This window comes from Passer domesticus, chromosome 10, assembly GCF_036417665.1.
Source record: "Passer domesticus isolate bPasDom1 chromosome 10, bPasDom1.hap1, whole genome shotgun sequence".
NCBI lineage: Eukaryota > Metazoa > Chordata > Aves > Passeriformes > Passeridae > Passer > Passer domesticus.
This window is the reverse complement of record NC_087483.1, coordinates 4063395-4082712: the sequence shown is the minus strand read 5'-3', so window position 1 is coordinate 4082712 and position 19318 is coordinate 4063395. Positions and strand designations below refer to the sequence as shown.

General features: G+C 52.9%; 2 protein-coding genes across 3 annotated transcripts; both read left to right on the top strand.

Moving 5' to 3' along the window:
- Window positions 1-922: 922 nt before the first annotated feature.
- Window positions 923-17783, top strand: LOC135308458 (aryl hydrocarbon receptor-like). 2 transcript variants are annotated; one of them, XM_064433398.1, is made up of 9 exons: window positions 923-1824; window positions 4707-4894; window positions 13008-13123; window positions 15367-15456; window positions 15708-15807; window positions 15916-16058; window positions 16198-16388; window positions 16708-16817; window positions 17092-17244. In XM_064433398.1, the coding sequence occupies exons 1-9, from the start codon at window positions 1784-1786 to the stop codon at window positions 17235-17237; spliced, it is 1125 nt and encodes a 374-aa protein (XP_064289468.1). In that variant the 5' UTR covers window positions 923-1783; the 3' UTR covers window positions 17238-17244. The 2 variants fall into 2 exon arrangements, with proteins under 2 accessions (XP_064289468.1, XP_064289469.1); XM_064433399.1 differs by lacking the exons at window positions 923-1824; window positions 17092-17244 and adding exons at window positions 1980-2407; window positions 17611-17783.
- Window positions 17784-17809: 26 nt separating this feature from the next.
- Window positions 17810-19275, top strand: LOC135308457 (uncharacterized). Its single transcript, XM_064433397.1, has one exon. The coding sequence runs from the start codon at window positions 17810-17812 to the stop codon at window positions 19100-19102; it is 1293 nt and encodes a 430-aa protein (XP_064289467.1). The 3' UTR covers window positions 19103-19275.
- Window positions 19276-19318: the final 43 nt, after the last annotated feature.

The window sequence follows — 19318 nt, the reverse complement described above, 5'->3', positions numbered from 1 at the left end:
GGGAGCGGCCGCAGCAAGGTGGGACAGGGAACAGCCCACTGCACTGGGAAGGGGCGGGACAAGGGACAGCCGGGATAGGGAACAGGTGGGGCTAGGGATCAGCCGGGTTAGGAGCGGGCAGGATAGGGAGCAGTGGAAGTAGGGAACAGGCGGGTTAGGGAGCAGCTGGGAACAGGGAACAGATAAAACAGGCAGCCGGGATCAGCCGGGTCAGGGGCCGGACGGGATGGGGAACGGGGGGCAGGAGCAAGCAGGACAATGAACTTAGGGACAGACGGGATGCCTGCACTGTGTGGGCCCGCAGGTCCCCACAGGAGGGAGCCTGGGATCCATCCCTTTCCAATACCTGCACGTTGTCCCAATTCCCTCTGCGCCCTGCTTGACCAACAGCTCCAAGCTTTTAGGCTGGAGCACGGGCAGTAACCCTAACCCTTATTTAAAAACTGCTAAATTACTGGGCCTGGGAAGGTCATAACCAAACGTTTTGCACGTTTCTCATCAGAGCGACACCAGCTCTGCTGACCCGGCACATTTGTGACACCATTACAGCTTCTGCTTTGCCCCCTGGCAAGAGGCAGTCAAGTTGCATTTCAAGGATTTATCCCTGGAATTTGCAAACAGCTTGAAAAACCCAAACAATCCACAAAGGATGCCTCGAGGTTTCCTTAACAGCTCTGGCTGCAGCCAGACTAGTTGGATGCTCCAGCCTGGCCTTGAGCCCTTCCAGGGATGGGGCAGCCACAGCTTCCCGGGCCAGCCTGTGCCAGGGCCTCAGCACAGCAGCTGGAGCTGGTTTTGGGGGGAAAAACAAAAGCTTTGGGCAGCATTAACTCAGGGAAAGGCAGAGTGAGAAGGAGCAGGCTGGCTTTTCCCGAAGGAGCATCAGGCTCTGGAACGGTGAGCCATGGACGTGGTGTTTGCCAGGATTCTGTGTCCCCCTTGGACAGTGGCCCACAGACACGGTGATTCCCACAGTCCCAGTGTTCCCGGAGGATGCTGGCCCACGGACAAGTTTCCCAGGATTCAGTGTCACCTGGACATGGTGTTTCCCAGGACTTGGTGTCCCCTTGGGGATTTAGCGGCCCCTGGGAAGAATGGGTTATGGACACGGTGTTTTCCAGGATTCGGCGTCCCCTGAGGACTGTGGCACAAATGCACGGCGTTTCCTAGGATTTGGTCTCCTCTGTGGATGGTGGCCCACGGGCACAGTGCTTCCTAGGACTCAGGGTCCTGTAGCTATGATATTTTATGAAAAATCCTCTGCTAGGATTTTTCCCGTCCTGAGGAGCTGAGAGGCTCAGGAAAGAATGTAAACAATGGCTATCTGCTGCTGTGGAATGCCACAGGTGCATCTTCCATTGGTCCATGTGGATTGTTTTCAATCAGTGACCAACCACAGCCACCCGTGCCAAGGCTGTGAGCAGTCACAGGATTTTGTTATGAATTCTATTCCTATTCTATTCTTGTCTTTGTAGCCTTCTGATCCTTCTTCTCTCTCTGTTCTTTTAGTATAGTTTTAATGTAGTATTTTAATATGATATATAACATAATAAATCAGCCTTCTGAGCAAAATGAAGTCAAGCCTTGGGGCATTCACCAAGACAAGAGTGTCCCCTTGTGCGAGTAGCTCTTGGGGCTCAGTGCTCCCAGGACTGGGCTGTCACCAAGGGAGAGGGATCCATTGCTTCCCAGGACTCGGTGGCCGGGGCGTGGCCGGTGCCGCGGAGCCCGGCCCCGGGCGCGGTGCTGCCGCCGCTGCCGTGGGCGCCGCCGCTGTCCCGGGATGTACGCCGGCAGGAAGAGGAAGAAGCCGGTGCCCAGGAGGTAGGAGCGGGCAGGACGGGCGAAAGCCGGGCAGCGAGAGCCCAGCTGGCTCTGGGGAGGTGCTGGAGCCGCTCTGGTGCGAGCGCTGGGGGAGCCAAAGGGAGCAGCGCGCTTGGGTTACTCGGTTTTAATCAGGGTTAATTGGAGCTAACGCTGTGTCGGCTCTGGCACGCTGGTGGGAGAACAGAAATCCCAAAGATGCTTGTCCTGCATCCCGGCGAGGAAGATCGCCGCAGAGTTTGAGCCGCTCAGCAGTGATTTGCAGGCTGGGCTGTGTTTCGGTGCCCGCCTAAATCAAGCATACAGCAATTAGTAATTGCCAAAACATCTCGATTCCTTAATTATTAATTACCACGCTGCTCAGTAGCTGTTGTATAACATCCCCCTTGGAGGCCCCGGTGTTTCCTGCCTGTCTTGTGCCTTCCCCAGCTCCCAAGTCCCACCAGCCTGTTTAACCTCAGCTTTTCCAGGTGTGTAGGAACTGAAGGTGGGTATCTGTTCCTGGGTGGCTGTGGGGGAGCACATGGATGAGCTGAGTCCAAGCCCAGGATGAAGGAGGGAGCATCAATACTTTAAACCTGTGGTGAGGTGACCCTGATACTCTCTTGGGTATTTAATTGGGGGTCTTGTTGTGTGAACATGAAGTATAGTTGTTTTGCCACAAACCTGTCTTCTGTTCATCTCTGAGGGGGGATTCCAGCCCTGTGGCATACCAGCCTGAGGGTTTGGGCTGGATTTGTGTGGCTCCGGGTGCAGGAGAAAGTGTCTCTTGGAGCAGAAGGGCCCTCATTCCCTGGTTCTGCAAGGTCAGCCTTGGGAATGGGGAGAGATTCTTTTTCTGTGTGCTGGGTCAGATCTTGGAGCAGGATCCTGCTGGGAGCGGCCAGGCGGAGCAGGGCTGGTGGCAGTGGGATGTGCAGCCAGCCGGAGGGAACAGGGAGGATGGGCTGAGGGGCTTCTCCTTCTTACCTCAAAAAACTGTTCTCAAGAATGAGGAGACAATAGATTAGCTCAGGCAAGTTCTGCTGTCGGGAATAATCTCCCTTGGTACTTGCCAGCTTGCAGAAGGGATTCACTTCCCACTGGGTTCCTGTTCAAAGAGCAGCTGGGGAAAAACAAGCCCCAGCAGCAGCATAGCCTTTGGGGCTGGGAGCTGAGCTTTCCCTCGGCACAGCTTCACCATGAACCCCATGGCACAGTGTGCTTCTTAACCACTGGACCAAAGGGAAGAGAAATTAGACAGGTTTAAAATGTCTAGAGCAAGCTTCACTGTTTCCATGAGGCATTTCCTTACTGGCATTCCCCCCTCTCAAGGCTGGCCGTGGAGCACACTGCATGCTGCAGCTGGGTTGTGCAGGAACAGAGGTGTTGGGGTGTCCTCCTTGCCCCTTAGGGGACTTGCTGCTGGCTGTGTCACCCTGTGTGCCTCAGCCAGAAGATTTTCAGTGTTTGGCCAGGTTATCCTGGTGGTTCTGTTATACCTCAGTGTTTTACCCACTGCCGTGCTCATTTCCAGTCTCATTTTATCTTCTTTCTGGCTGTTTGGAGCTGGATTTGGATGGTGAGTGGCCAGAAGACTTTAAAGGACATCTTAGGAAACTCAGAAAAATTTTCTTAATCCTTTTATTTTTAATCAAAGGAAAACTGTTTTAATTTTTCTCTTTCCTGGCGTGTGACTGTGATTTCAAAAGTGTTTAAGCTTTGTAAAAGCCCTGGTGTCAATGTGTTTTACCCAGTTTGTGTGGACTAGTTTGGAGCTGGGTTGTGCCAGCCTCCCTTCAAGAGGGGATATCCCTCCTGGTGCTGCTCTTACAACCCAGCAGGCTTGAGCTTTCCTGGTGAAATGCTGCAATTTTGCATTCAGCCTTGAAAGACCCCTCAGTCTCTGAGCTGCAAATTCAACAGGCATTTCAGTGCATTTCATTTAATGCTCATTTCCTCTCGTGTCACGTATGCGAGCAGCCCTGCCAGATGAGATTGGAGAGTGGTGGTAGAGGAGAGAGCTTAAATTGCTGCTAAACACTGGCAGATCCTGTTATCCAAAGCTCCTTCCTGAAGCGAGGATGCCTGCAGAGAGGGAGTTTGTGGTTAGACAAATTACATCAAACCAAACAAGATGTGTGTTAGGGGGATGCAGCTGAGTGAGATACAGATCTGGGGGGACTCAAGGGTTTGTCCTTGAGCTATGAAACTCAGATCGGCATTAAAAAATGAAGGACACAAGGTGATGTCCAGGACTTGTTACAGTGATTAACTGAGCTCTTACTACTGTGCTGGGTTTTGGCTGGGGTGGGTGAAATAACTGCAGCTCACAGAGATGGGACCTCGTGGAGGCTTCAGGCTGCTCTCCTGGACACTGTTCCTTCTGCGGGCTGAGGGTTGCCCCCAGGGCCTAAGCTTGGCATCAAATGCTGGTATAATTTGGAAATGCTCATCTGAAAGAGACAAAAAATAGAATATTGGAAGAAAACAAACAAAACTTTTTACATCAACTTTTTTTTAAATTTTTTTTTAAGAGAGGCTCTTTTCACAGTGCAGTGCCCTAAATCACCCTTTGGTTAAGTCATAGAATCCCAGAATGGTTTGGGTTGGAAGATCATCTAATTCTGCCCCATGGCTGCCACATCCCTGGAAGTGTTCCAGGCCAGGTTGTACAGGGCTTGGAGCAACCTGGGATAGTGGAAGGGGGCGGAACAAGATGGGCTTGGAGGTCTCTTCCAACCCAAACCACTCTGTGATTCTGTGATTTCTAAGAGGAGCAGGGTGTGTGTGGAAAAATCTTAACCATTTCACTGTTGTGGCTGCACCAAAGCCAGTGCTGGGTTTAAAAAGAGCCTGTTGGAAAATCCCAGTTTGATTAACCTCTCCTGTGCTTCTTCCAGCCCCAAACTGCCTCCCCCCGAGGGTGTGAAGTCCAACCCCTCCAAGAGGCACCGGGACCGGCTGAACCAGGAGCTGAACAAGCTGATGGGGCTGTTGCCCTTCCCTGAGGATGTGCGCTCCAGGCTGGATAAACTCTCCATCCTCTGGCTGGCCGTGGGCTACCTGAAGGTGAAGAGCTACCTGATGGGTGAGTGTCCATGTTGGGAGGGAGGAAAAGTCCCTGGGATCAATCCCCACTGCACAGCTTGTATTCACCCCAGCTTTGGGATGGGAAGTTGTGTTTCCTGAAGGAAGCATGACTGTGAGTTATGGGAGCAGGCCCTTGGATATTGATACTGGCAGGAGAATGTCACCATGGATGGTGGGAGACACTTAGCCCAGCAGCTGAGACCTCCTGCAAAGTTCCTCCATCTCATAAGCAGCCATCCCTATGTCCAAAACTCCGCCTGTGTCGCACTCCCAGCACCCTGTGCAGAAGAAGAGAGGGGTGGGTAAAACAGTGTGTCTTGTTGAACTGCAACAATGCCCTCATCTAACTGGAATGGCAATTTAAAATTAAATTCACTAAATAGTTGAATGCTCATAATATAATATATATTACACATTCCCTTTTATTATATTTCATATTCTGTATTTCCTTATTTATTCCATATTTGGTATTCTTATATTTATTCCATATTCCTTCTCCCTCCCCCCCTCTCTCCCTATTCTTCTCCAACCCTTTATTATTATTACAGTTACAGTATGTTTAATAAATTTTAACATTATATATGGTGCAGAGCCTGCCTGGGGGCAGTCACCACATTCCCAGGAGTCACCAGCATGTGTGGATAGGGACGTGTTCCCTCTCCAGTGACTTGGGCCTGATGGAATGGGTGATGGACACTGGGGAAGGCAGAGCATGTGGGGCAGGAAGGCAGCAGCAGCTTTTTACATGTAGAGACTCCTATTGTGTCTTCTCCCCATTGCAGATTGGATAAACTTGGCTCCTTTGGTTTTTCCCTCATGCCCACTCCTCTGGGCTCTCCCAGGGCCCTCTCCAGCTGGGATGCTGGGCTCCAGGAGGAGACTCCTGTGCCAGACTCTCCAGATGGGACCTGTGCCTCTGAGCAGGAGCTGGTTCCCTGTGGATGTGCTCAGTGTGTGCTTCTCAGCGAGTGAGCTGCTCTGGAAAAGCGTTTGGCATTGCAGGGGTCCTGGAGCCCTGTTCTGCCAAGCCAATTATTCCCATCTGGCTGCTTGCCTGTGATTTCCAGCTCCTTCCCCTTGCTCTGCACTGAAGTTCATCATGCTTGACTTCAGATCATCCCAGATACATCAGGGCTGGCTTGGGTCTCAGGCGTGCCTGATGAAGACCCATGCCAGCTGCAGGTCACAGCAGCTTGCTGCTGGTGTGTCCTGTCGGGCATTTTGGAGGGACATGCTGGCACCCCTCATGCACTACTTTTTTCCTCAGGTTTGCTGTCCTGTGCTTTGTGCAAGCTCTTCTCCTGCAGCAGGAGAACATGGCATCATCTGAAGAGCATCCCTATCCTCTTCCCATCCACAGCCCGGCCTTATCCCCAGGCAGGAGAGAGATGGATGTTTTGATAGAGTGGTAATTGCCTTATCTCCAGGCAATTGAGAGACCAATTGCACAGTGGGCTCGGGGTGATGCCCTGAGGCTCCTTTTCCCCTTGTGCTGCATTTCTCCAGCCCTAGAGTGCCGCTTCCCGGTGTTGTCTGCATCTTGTCTGGCTGCTAACACCAGGAGAAATCTGAGAAGGGGCTTCCAGCCTTCTCCACCTTCTCTGGTATTTCTGAGGTGTGGGTGTTGTGTGCCTCTGGCTTGGGAACAGACCTGTTTAAGGGGGTGTAGGAAGCCAGGCATCAGAGCCTGGGGCAGTGTTTAGGCTGGGACAGAGCAGAGGACAACCACGGTGGGTTTGGGTGCTGGTATCAGTGCCTGCTTCCACAGTGGATACAAGGAAAGGGACTTGTCATCTGCATGGGATCCTGGTTTCCATTGCAGGGCAGTGACTCACTGCATCATCCTTTGAGTCTGCTTTGCTTTTAATATTCTTCTCTGTCTGTGCTTTAACAAGAAACCAGACCAATTAGCAGTTTGCTGGAAACACTAAGCTTTGGGCCTAGAGAAGGAAGATCTGGGAGCTCCCTCCATGCCTCTACCAGTGTGATTCAGGGTGTGCACACTGTAACTCCTCTGTGCCCCGGGGCAAACGCTGCAGGTGTTGCACAGCTCTCTGCTGCCTGGGATCTCAGCCTTCCCTGCACAAAATCAGGGGGCTCAGGGCTTGGTCTCCTCAAGCTTTGCCCAGCTGGAGAGCAGTGCTAGGTAGCGGTGACAGCTCTGGTGCTATCACTGCCCGCCTCAAAGGCACTGTAAAGGTTTTGTCACTCGTGTAAACAATGACTGAACCTCACTGCCAGATTTGTGCTGAGCTCTGTCTGCAAACCAATTTGCAGTGGTTGCTACTTGGACCTGTGTCTGATGTCCTTCCAGACAAATCTGGAATGACTTTGCTGATCCCATGTCTTTGAGAGCAAACGCCCAAGGAGAAAAGCTGATGTTTATGTTGCCGAGTGCCACAATGCTCTGGCCTCTCTGTGGTGTGTCTGGAGCCCCACTTGCTGCAAAGAAGGAGCTCTCATGAAAGCTTAGGTGGATTTCAGTGGCTTGGTAAAGCTCCAGCTAGCTGGAGAGCTGTGCTTGGGTTAGTTTCGTACGGTTCCTGTAGCAAAGGAAGCAGATGTTGGGATTGCAGATGTGGCTCTGCCAAGGCTGAGCAAGAAAGTGGGGCTTAAAATGCTCTCTGAGGTGGAGAGGGTGTGATTAGGAAATGTGTCGCCGTGCCTTCTTCCTAGGACACCAGGCTGGGAGGTCTGCAAGAGAGCATCATAGAGTCCCAGATGGGTTGGAAGGAAGTTCTTCCCATTCCACCCCCTGGCATGGGCAGGGACACCTCCCGCTATCCCAGGGTGCTCCAAGCCCTCTCCAGCCTGGGGCTGAAACTCTTCGAGGGATGGAGTACCCACAGCTGCTCTGGTAATCTGAGCCAGGGCCTCACCTCCCTCACAGGGAAGAATTCTTTCCCAATATCCAGCCTAACGCAGTCTCTTTCAGAACCCATGGAAAACCCTGTCCTGGTGTGAGACCACACTCTGGAGTCTGGCAAAGCTTGAGATATCTAACAGTTCACAGAAAACAGTGAACAGTGGGCTGCCTCCCCATGCAGCTGACCTGACTGGAGCAGGGGCTGGGTTTAGGTGGTCTCACCAGATTCTTCCCCACCTCTGGTGCTGGTCTCACCAGTTCCCTCCCCAGTGCTCCGCTGCAGGACAGCTGGCAGCAGGTCTCCCTGGGTAATCTCACTGCAGTCAGCACTAAATTAGCTTTTTTATTCATCTCCTCTCTGTTTGTTGTTACCAGAGCTGGCTGTTGGGCCAGAGCTGCAGGGGTCTGGGCCTGAAATAACTGAGGCAGTGAAAGGAGTCAAGCTCAAATCTGTTCCTGGGCAAGATCCTGCAGGACTGTATGGGATGGAGGTTTGCAGCAGCAGGCTGGAGAGGCTGGTGTGGACTTGGGGATGCCAGCACTCCCCAGGGTATTCCTGTGCCCCTTGGAAAACGCTGAGTGACTTTTCCAAATAGTTTATCATCTGTGGGTTTGGCATTTGTCTGTTTCACCTGGATGGCATGAGCCTGCTCTGCTTGGCACCGTGCCTTTGTTAAACAGCTGAGGCAAAGGTTAGTGCTAATTTGACAGGGCTTGGGATCGGATCCAAGAGGAAAATGGTTGTGTGTGGCTTGGGGTTGTTTGAAGAGCTGGGAGCTCCTGGTTTTTGGATGCCAGGCACCTCCAGAGCCTGTTCAAAGAGAAGTGTTTGCCGTGGGTGAAGCTTTCAACTCCCCCCAGTGTAACTCAGTCTGAGAGAACAGATCTGACTCTGGGGTTCTTTCCAATAACCTTTTATTTTCAATGCCAAATCTATGCCAGAGGCAAGGGATGTGTTTTAGCCTCCATGGCTGCCTTGCCATGTTTTCCTTTGGGAATGTGATGGGCAAAAAAGTGAAGAGATTAGATAACTTTGCTCCTTTTTCCTTCTTTCTCCTGCTGGAACTTTTTCCTCCATTGCAGGGCTTAGGAATCTCCTTGCAGAGACAAGAAAGCCAACCCATAGCGGGGTGCTCTTGGGGCTGTATGGGGCCCATCCTGATTCATTGATGGTGGAAGCTCTGCTGGTCCTGTCTGGCATCTTCCCTGGCTGAGTGAAATCCTTGCAGTCTTTGGGATCACACCAGCAGCAGGAAACCTGCAGTGCTCTGGCTGGTTCAGGACAAAGCTGGATTTTTCCCTATCTTAAAAATGACACACAGCCTCTGTCCCAGCACTTTGAAAACGTAAGTGATCACCACACTGCTCCAGCAGATGCCTGGGACTTACCTGGTAATGCAGATGGCTTTTGCCGTGGTGTTCTTCATAGAATTATGGAATCATTGAGCTTGGTGTCTTGGTTTGAAAAGACAGGAGTCTGTGAAGGAAGGCAAAAGCATCCTGTGAAATGGAAAAGGTAAACCCCCTCCTTCCGAATTATCACAATTTCAGAATTAAAAGGGCTCTCAGGCAAAGATATGGGAATGGGAATAACAGTTTTTTACTAGGAAGAAAAAAAACTAAATAACAATGTAATTTAGCACAAGCAAAAAACCACTGGCAGAGTGAGAAAAACCTGACACCCTGAGAAGTCAGGGTGTTTATAGTAGTCCAGCCAGATGGTGGCTGTTCCTCCTGGAGCGGTGATCTGCAGAAGGGTGTAGATCCTTTCTGAAAATGCGGCGAAGGAGCAGCTGGGCCTTGGTTCCTGATTCCTCTGGGAAATCCAGCGAAGAAGGCTGTCTGTGGTCTCAGAAATGCTTGTTTTATGGTGGCAGGGATGCTTGGCTCCTCCCTCTGGATGGAGCATCTCCCAATGGGATGATGTAACTAATCTTACCAGCCACAGTGAGTAATTCAATAGCCCATTAGCAGGAGATTATCTTCCTGGCAGTGTCATTGTTCTTGAAAGAGATAAGAAAAACTGCCTAACCCCCAACAGATGGCAAAAATAGAATACATGCTTATTTTACAAGCCAGGACACTTGGAAAAGACCTCTATGATCATCAAGTACAACCATTAACCCAGCACTGCAAAGCCCACCACTAACCTATGTCCCTAAGCACCACATCCACATGTTAATTCCCATTAATTGTCCAAGATGCACTGCAGGAGATTGGAAAAAACTGGGCACAAACAGCAAAAGTGAATTGTCCTTTTACCCAGTTACTTTTGTTGTTGTGGGTGTATTATAGATTGGATACATGTTGGACCTGTTTCCTTTAATCCCATTAATTCGTGGTCTCAGCTGCTTTGTGTGGGAGTCTGAACTGCTCCATTTGAAGGAGTGTGTTAAATGGGATGAATTAGCCAGCTTTTAATACAGCTCATCACCTGCTTTGTCCTGCCTGGCAGCCAATGGGGGTCTCTTCCTCCTGCCAGCCATTGTTTCCAGTCCATCTTAGCCACTGGCCCCTTGGAGACCTGGCTTCAGCAGCCTGAGGGATCCATGGCTCTGGGTGGGATTCCAGAGGGTGGCATCTCCCCATCTTGTCTCAAGCAAGGACATGCTTCAGGAGTGATCCCTCCCTCCCATGAGGTTTCCTGTGTTCTAAATGAGCGAGGGTATGGTTAAAATGTTGGGTTTTCCCTTCCAAGTCAAAAAGTGACTGGGAACAGCCTCTGTACTTTTGGTGGTTGCATGGGCCTGGAGTCCTCTACCTGGAAGTGCTTGGGTTTCTCTTGGGATTGCTCCCAATCCCAATGGTTCTTGGCAGTTTGAGTGAGGATGCGTTCAGAGAGCTTTGGAGGAGGAGAGCCACAGGAACAACATGACCCCTGGCTGTGGAGGGTGAGGACTGGAAGTGAGCACCAGCTGTTCCACACCACCAGTACTTTGGTGGCAGACAACATCTCTTTGAGTTTCCTCCCCTCTCTCCATGCTCCAGACCTTCTCCCCAGGTCAGGTGTGTCCCATGGAAGACAGATTCTGGATGATTTTTGAGCTCAGCTGTGCAGAAATGGGCTGCTCTGAGTTTGAGAGAAGGGGAAGTGAGCACCTTTGGTGGGAGATTAAAAGACCCGTGCTAAGATCAGTGGGAGAGGTGAAGAAATTTTGCTGGAAAGCCCAAAATGGGTATTTCCTGCTGGATTCTGAAAGCCACAGCAGCTCTCCCCAGCTGTCCCTGCAGATGCTGCTGGTGGATGCTGGGAGAGAGCTGGAGACCAGATGCTGTCAAGATGTGCATGCTCTCAAAAAGTTCTGTGCCCTTTTGGAGCTCTGTTTTGGAAGAACTTGTTTCTTTTTGAAATCTCCTGCCAGCCTGCCTCATTTCAATACTTTAGAGAGGAGTCAGCCCTTCAAAAGAAATCAAATTTTAAATGAGAATCGATGTTTCATTTTGAAACTATTAGGGTCCATGAAGTGCAAATTGAAGCCATGTGGTCCAGATGGAATTTTTTTCCCTTGGGGATCACACAGCAATCACATGAGGACGCTTTTTGCTTGGTGTCTCCAAGCAGATTCTGTTGAATCTCATCTTTCCCAACCTCTCGCATCCCCTGAGCAGGCTGGTCTGACAGCACAGGATGAAAAAGAGCAGAAGCCATGGCTGATGGATAAGGTGGAGATGCTGCCTGAGCATCTCCAAGGAGTGCTGAAGGTTTGAGGGAGCAAGAAGTATCCCAGCTCTGCCAGCGATGGAGATGGAGGCTGACCCTGCTCCAGAGCACCCTCTCCACTGCTATTTGTTGTCCCCTTGTGCAAGACCTGCAGCTGGTTACCCTAACCCTGCTGTATCCATGCCCAGGCTGATGAAAGCCTCCATGGGTCAGTGCCTGTTGGCATCAAGCTCCAGGTGTAAATACATCCCAGGGATGCTTTGATTCCAAATTAGTTTTGAATACAAACATGCCAATCCATCAGGTTTGTTGCAGAGTGAAATGTCACAGATCAGCAGTTGCAGGTGAAACTTCTTTAGATTCCAAATTGTTTTGGCTTTGAACTTGGTGTTACCACGGAAGAAACCAAACAAACCCTTAAAACATTTCAGAGATGAAGTGAGAGCTTCTGCCATGGAGAAAATTAAATGTATGGTCAGACTTGGGATGGTTTGGGGTTCTTCCTTATATCCAGCATTGAGAGGATCTTTTCCCTTTGGATCCAGCACCATCCAGCAAGCAGTGCTCTCTACTGGGATGTGAGTTACCCAGGGTATGTGAGCTCAGTCAGACCTCAGGGAGCTGCACGAGCTGGTGGTGGTGGCAGAGGTGGGGTGCTTCCTACACAGGAGCTGCTTTGAGCTTTTCTGTGATTTTCTTTTTTCTGTGTGTGAGCTGGCACAAAAAAACATGCTTTGAAAATCATCCTTTTCCTGGCAGCTGAGCTTGGATAGAGTTTTTTCAGTGATAATCAGCAGATAAAGGATCATGCTGGAGATGTCCCTGGGAGCCTCTGTCCTCACTCCTGTTCCCTGAACAACTGCTTCTGTGGGAGTCCTGTGATACTCAAGGTCCCACGAGCAGGGCAGCAGGCAGTTTCATGCTGGCTGCACCCAGGGTGTTGCCTTGAAGGCCTCCACTGCTGAAGCATGAGGCAGCTCCTGAATCAGCCTGGGGAGGTGATGGCAGCAACTCCTGGGAGCTCTCAGGTGCCACTGGGAGTGCCATGGCCACCAGCTCTTGATCTGCTTCCAGGCAGCCAAAGGTGGAAGGGAGAAAATAAGTCTGGGTGCTTTGATAGCATCTCAGGTGCTTTGGGTAGGTTTGTTTCTGTAATTCTCTAACCCTGAAGGGCAGCAGAGCAAACAGAGCACCCCAGTGGGGGTAGCTTGAAACCAACTCCAGCTCTGCCAGGCTCTAACCAGAAGCCTCCTGGCTGTGTTGGGTGGTGTTCTCCAGCCTGGGCAGCCCAGAAGCCCTCAGCCCCACTCTGTCCTTTGCATTTCTGTCTCACACCCTGGCAGGAGTGAGGTTTCCCAGAAATTAGATCAAGCAGGGGAAATAATCTCTTGGAGGAAGCCTTGGGCAAGCTGGGCGTGGCTCTGTAAGTGGGCTCAGTGCCAGTTCCCCCTGATGGTCACACCTTCCTCCATGCTGGGTTCATGGGCATCCAGTAGCTGCATGAGCAGCTCTGGAGTGTGGAGGAGGAGCGGGAGACTCCTGACTTGCCTCTTCCACACTGATTTCTTGCCTTCTCACTTGCAGCTACAGCTCCAAATGTTGGCAACTGCATGGATCAGCCCAGAGCCCCAGGAGGGGACAGATGGATGGAGCCCCAGGGTGACAGGGAGCTGTTTCCTGAGGGGGAACTGCTGCTCCAGGTATGGTGCTGCTGTAGCTTGGTCATTTGGGGTCTCCCCAAGCTGCTCTGGAGCTTGTGGTCCCATCTGTGGAGTGGAAGGAGACCCTACCTTGCCCAGAGCTGTGTCACTGTGATTCCTGCAGGCACTGAGTTCCGGGACAGAGACCAGTGGCACTGTCTGGCTGGGATGGGTCCGGATCCCCATTCCCACCATTCCCTCTCATCCCACTGCAATTTACTGCCCTTTTTATTATGTTACATCTCATGGACACAAGCTCCATGAAGACCAAGAGGTTCAGGGATGTCATATGGTGGTGTAAGGATTGATCCCTGGGTAGTTCCCAAGGTGCTGGGTTGGTTCATTATCTTTAGCAAAGGCCAAGAGGAGAATGTTGAGAGCTGTGGGACAAAACATCCCCCAGGAACTCCTTGCCCTACCTGGGACATTGTGTGAGCTCCATAGGGATGAGTTCTCAGCCTGCCTGGGATGGGAAAAGCCCAGCTTCAGTTTGTAGGTTGTGGGGGAGAAAAGAAGAGCAGTTGGGTTTTGGAAAACACTGGTGAACAAAACCAGTGAGAAATGAGAGCTGTGCTTTGTAGAAAGGCCACGTGTGTCTCAGGAAACAGCTGACAGTGAAGCTCAGAGCACGAGGGTCTGGTGAATTAGCCTCCCACAGTGCTGCTGGTTTGGGCTGTCGTTTATAAATGTGAGCTGGAAGGGCCTGACGTGGAAGGTCACATGGAAAGCCTGACTGCTGAACAAGTATCTGGGCATGTCAGCTGAGGAACATGCCCACTGGGGCTGCAGGGCCAGTCTGTGCAAGACCTTCAATCATTCCATGTTCTTGGCATCTCCTATGCCTGGGCTTTCACAGAATCCCAGAATGGTTTGGATGGGAAGGGACCTTAAAGCTCAGCTCGTGATGAGCTGCCATGGTTAGGGACACCTTCCACTATCCCAGGCTGCTCCAAGCCCCATCCAGCCTGGCCTTGGGCACTTCCAGGGATCCAGGGGCAGCCACAGCTTCTCTGAGCACCCTGTGCCAGGGCCTCCACACCCTTTCCAGCTCTCCTGTAGGCTTTCTGGGCCTTCAGTCCTCTTCTCCCACCTCTCCAAACACCAGCAGATGGATGCTTGGCTCTCTTTAAGCCTGGATTTGGTCGGTTCCAATCTGCTCCTGCAGAGCCCTCCAGGCAGCAGGCAGTGTGAGCAGATCCCCAGCAGGAGCCTCCATGTGGGATTTTGGAGAGGCAGTGACTCCTGGGAGCTCAGTGTGACTTTTGGCAGTGAATCCTGGACCACATGAGGTCCCCCACAGTCCCAGCTGTGTGTGAGTGTGATGGTCGCAGAGGAGCAGCTGGATACCAGGAAGGAGCCCGTGGCTGCCCCAGCCCCAGCATGGAGCTGCTCCTGAGCACTCCCCAGGGCTTTGGACTTTGACCATATGATGGCAATTTGTTGAGCCATCAACATCAGAGCATTGGCAGGCTGGGATGATTGAAGGCATCTGGAGAGCTCATGAGGTGTTACTGTGACAGAAATCCCCCTGCTGAGCTGTCTGGTGGCTTTTTTTCCTCCCCACAAAGATAATTTTAAGCACATACTGTGATTTGCAGCAATCTCTGACTTGGGATCCCTCAGGGGGCTGCAGCACACAAAGGGAAGGGACTAGTCCCTCAGCAAGCTGGATCTGTATGCTAGGTTTCCATTTAGGGTATTCTTTCCCTATTTCTCTCCTTCCATTCACTAATAAATTAAACATATCACAGTCAAGAACGGGGTGCATGAGTTACTATCTAGTGCAGTGCTTTGCTTTTGGGGGAAATCAGCCTGAAATGGACACCAGAATCATAGAATATCCAGAGCTAAAAGGGACCCACAAGGATCACTGTGTCCAAAGCACAGCCCTAGGAGAGTATAGCTATTCCCAGCTGGAAAGGAGGACTCCAGATCCTCCACGAAACCTCTCCTTAGCTGGTCCCTCCTGATGGAGGAGCTGCCCTGCAGTGAGAGGGGGTTCCAGGGGGGTTTGGAGAAAGTGGTCAGTCCAGCTTGGATCATTGCTTGTGCTGAGAACAAGAAGCTCCATGGAACTGAATCTTGCATGGTTACCAAGTGCTGTCCTTCTTTGTGGGGCTCCTTGTTGGGAAAGAAGGTCCCTTCCTGTCCCTGGATGTGGAAGAAACAGCTGGGGGATTTCATCCTTCAGCAGCTGGATTGAAGCTGGGCAGAGCAAGTTAGGACTGAACTTTTGCTTTCAGGCCCTCAATGGATTTGTCATCGCTGTGACTGGAGATGGCTACATCTTCTACATCTCCCCTACCGTGCAGGACTACCTGGGCTTCCACCAGGTGAGCACCATGTTTTCCTGGCTGGAAACAGATGGATGCAGTCCTGCTGTGGGAAGGAGGTGCCGATGGACAGCAAAGCTTCCCAAAGGGTAGCAGCTCCTGTGGCAGGGGAAGGAGCTGGAGTTTGCCTGTTCTTTACACTCAGTCCTGCACTTCTAGTGCCCAGGAAGGGAAATGTTCTGCCATGTCCACCTCCTGACACCTCTGCCAAGCTGTCCAGCAGCAGACAGTATTCTGTTTTGTCATTCCAGTCGGATCTCATCTACCAGAGCGTGTATGAGCGGATCCATGCGGACGACAGGGCTGCCTTCCGCCGCCAGCTGCGCGGGACCCCAGCGCATGCTGCTGACAGTGAGTGCCAGGGTGATCCCTGCAGGGCTTCACTTGAGCAGCTCTGATCCACAAGCTCAAGGTGTTCAGCACAGCTTGGAAAACTTCCTTTTGCGTTTGCTTTTCCAGCTTTCCCCCCTGCGCAGCCGCTGCTTGCCAGGTGCAGCGCCGTGTCCAGCCCCCAGCACTGCCATACTGAGAAGCAATCCTTTGTGGAGAGGAGCTTCACCTGCCGCTTCCGCTGCCTGCTGGATAACTCCTCGGGATTCCTGGTAATGCTGGGACACCCCTCTGCTCCTCCTGTGCCTGCAGGGTGTTCCCCCAGAGCCACTTGTGTCCCACAGGGATGACAGCACAGCCAGTTCCCACCACCCTGTTTGCTTCACACCCACATTTTCTAATCCCTATAAGGCCTTGAATTTCCGTGGGCGCCTGAAGTTCCTTCTTGGGCAGCAAAAGTCAGCAGCAGACAAGTCCCCAGTTGCTCTCTTTGCCATTGCCACACTCCTCCAGCCTCTCTCCATCCTGGAGCTCCGGACTAAAACGCTGATCTTCCAGACAAAGCACAAGCTGGACTTCACTCCCATGGCCTGTGATTCCCGGTAAGGCATCTCTCCCTTTCTCTGTGGCAAAATCCCTGGTGCTGGACTAGGAAGCTAGACCTGGTGATGACAAGGAACACCTGACCCAGCTCCCATGGCCTGATGTTTTTGTCCCTCTACTACAGGCCCCCAGTAACACGGAGAGCAGGTTAATGGGGCACCAGCATTCTTGTCTGCTGTTGTTTGGGTGGTTTTGGAACAGGGGATGCAGCTCAGCCCGGGGTGGTGCATTGCACCCCCCAAAGTGGGGGTCTGACCAGTGGGGTGCAACTGTGGGGGATGCATCCCTGGTGTCACTGCATTCCTGGGCTGTTTCCAGGGGGAAGGTTGTCCTTGGATACACAGAGGTGGAGCTGTGCAGGAGGGGGTCCGGATACCAGTTTGTGCATGCGGCCGACATGATGCACTGCGCAGAGCACCACGTGAGAAGTGAGTGCTGGGGGGGCTGTTGGGGAGGTGTTTGTGGGTTCCTCAAGGCTCTGGCCTGGCTGTGTTATTGCTTCTTGGTGCTGGAGTATCTGTGATAAAGGCTCTTCCTCCTGGATGAGCTCGGGAAGCTGGCAGAGACACAGCATACTGCATCTCCTGCCCCCGTAGCGTGGCCACGAGGTGATACTCAACCTCGTGGCATCTTGCACGTGTCATTTGTCTGCCTCCATGGAGGAACTCTGTCTGTGGCACTTCTTTTGTGTCCCTGCCCCAGTGATGAAGACGGGGGAGAGCGGGCTGACGGTGTTCCGGCTGCTGACCAAGAGGGGCAGCTGGGTGTGGGTGCAGGCCAACGCCCGGCTGGTGTACAAAGGGGACAGGCCCGACTACATCATCGCCCACCAGCGAGCCCTGTCCTGAGTATTGCTGGCCCCTTCAGCTGCTCTGGGCGTGGGGGGCTGCCCAAGGCACGCAGAGGCCATGAAGGTGGAGGAAAGGGTAGGTAAGGTTGGCACTTTGTAGCATTTGTCCTCCTGTAGTGCGAGTGAAATGGCTCTGAGGAGGTGGTTGTGGACATGCTCCTGCCTGGGAGCAGCAGCCCTTCCCTGAGCCATGCAGACCTCCCTGTGGGCTCCTCAGAGCCCTCTTGTAGCCAGCCCATTCCAGCCCCCTTTTCCTCTAGAAAGGCCGGGGCAGGGCTGTGAGCTCCCCCCTTGCTGTCAGAAGGGTGATTTTGCCTGGCCTGGAGGAGCTGTTCATGCTGTTTCTATTCCTTTTTGCCTCCACACTGAAGGAATGAAGAAGGGGAGGAACATCTCCAGAAGAGAAATGTGCAGCTGCCTTTCAGTTTTGCCACCAGGGAAGCAGTCTTGTATGGGAATGACCTTCCTGGGTTCTTGGACTCATTCCAAGCCAAGGAGGGGTTGCAGGTGCAAGCAAACTCCAGCTCAGAGCAACGCTTGGTAGACCCCAACTCTCTCTTTGGGGCTGTAATGAAGCAGGATGCATCCATATACAATTCCCACGCTGACAACGTGCCTCAGTTCTCCCTGCCAGGTTTCAGCCCTGAGCCTGATGGGCTGACCCAGATTGAGGACGTCAGCAGTGCCAAGGAGGACAGCGACTCCCTCCTGGTGGTCATCGAAACCCTCTTTGAGAAGAGTGAGGTGGATGGAAATGTCTGCCAGGGCCTAAACGTGGGCAGCACAGAGCTGCAGCAGTGGGAGGAGGCTCTGCTCAGCCTGGGGGCAGAGGAGGAGCTACCAGCTCCGGGGCTCAGCCAGAGGCCAGGCGCCAAGGTGACATCCTGTGTGGAGCAGACACTCCTCAGGGAGGGTGCTGGAAAGAGACTGGGCTTCCCACACTGCCATGAGGAAAACAGTGCTGTGCCTCAATTCCAGCGCTGCTGGGCAGCTGGTTCAGCATTCCCTGCACAGCCCCAGGCAGCAGGCACGTGGGGAGGCCAGGGGGCTGTGGGCTCCGTTCCCCCTGAGGGCAGCTTTGCCCAGCCAGAGCTGCAGGTCCCGTTTAACCCAGCTGGACCAGTGACAGGGACTGTGCTGGGTGTCCCCATCTCCAGCAGCAAATCCTCTGCAGCACTTCAGCTGGCAAACCAAGCGTTTCAGGCAGAAGCTACCCCCCCTGCTCCTGTAGATAACACTCTTCCTCCTGCTCAGAGCCAGCCTGGGTGCCAGCTGGTGGGCTCAAGCTGCTCACCCCCGTTGCACTCAAACATGTTGGTTACTCTGTGGCACAGTGTCCCCCTCCAGGCAAACCCAGCCACTTGCCCACCGGAGGCTTCGCTGGCCATAGCTCCAAAACAGCTGGAAGCTGCAGGAGCCTACGTGGAGTCCCAGACTCTGCCAGGTGGCAGTCCTGCGAATCCCCTGGGGGCTGGGCTGTGGTTGCTGCCCCCCTCCCAATCTTTTCCTTGCCCTGCCCAGGGCTTGCATGAGTCCCTGTCCTCTGGGGATGGGAAGCTCTGTGATGTGGAAGCTATTCCCCCTGCACCCTTAGGAGCCAGGCAGCTGCCAGGGCATGGCAGCTTCCCCAAACAGCCCCTGGTAGCCCATGTAGACCCCAGCTTTTCCTGGGAGAGGGAGCAGGCAGTGCTCCAAGAGGACAAGCAGTTCCCACAGCTGTGGCTCCCACAGGCTGGGGCAGCTCCTCAGAGGAGCCATGGGGCAGGGCCAGTGCACCACAGCGGGCTCCAGCACGGATCCCAGCGCCCACCAGATGGACTGCATTGTGCTGTACAAGTGTCAGTATGGAAACAGCCTTTTTAGGCATGAGAGCAACTTCCTTGAGGGATGCTGCTAAAATACCCCTTCCCCAGCAGCTGGGCACTTTGCCCTGCCCCGCTGAGAACCACCGTGGAGCACCCTGCTCCTCACTGGGCTCAGTTTCAAGCTGCTCAGCAGCTCTCCCTGTGAAGGTGGGTGCAGGAGCCCTCCCATGCTCCGGGCAAGGCCTTGGCTGCCCATCAGTTCCCTTCTCAGCTG

Bases quoted from the DNA above. Each gene is read 5' to 3' on its own strand.
- LOC135308458 (XM_064433398.1), top strand. From the start codon at position 1,784: ATGTACGCCGGCAGGAAGAGGAAGAAGCCGGTGCCCAGGAG. The intron at 16,059-16,197 runs GTAATGCTGGGA...AATCCCTATAAG, and splicing joins ATAACTCCTCGGGATTCCTG to GCCTTGAATTTCCGTGGGCG. The intron at 16,389-16,707 runs GTAAGGCATCTC...GGCTGTTTCCAG, and splicing joins CCCATGGCCTGTGATTCCCG to GGGGAAGGTTGTCCTTGGAT.
- LOC135308457 (XM_064433397.1), top strand. From the start codon at position 17,810: ATGAAGCAGGATGCATCCATATACAATTCCCACGCTGACAACGTGCCT.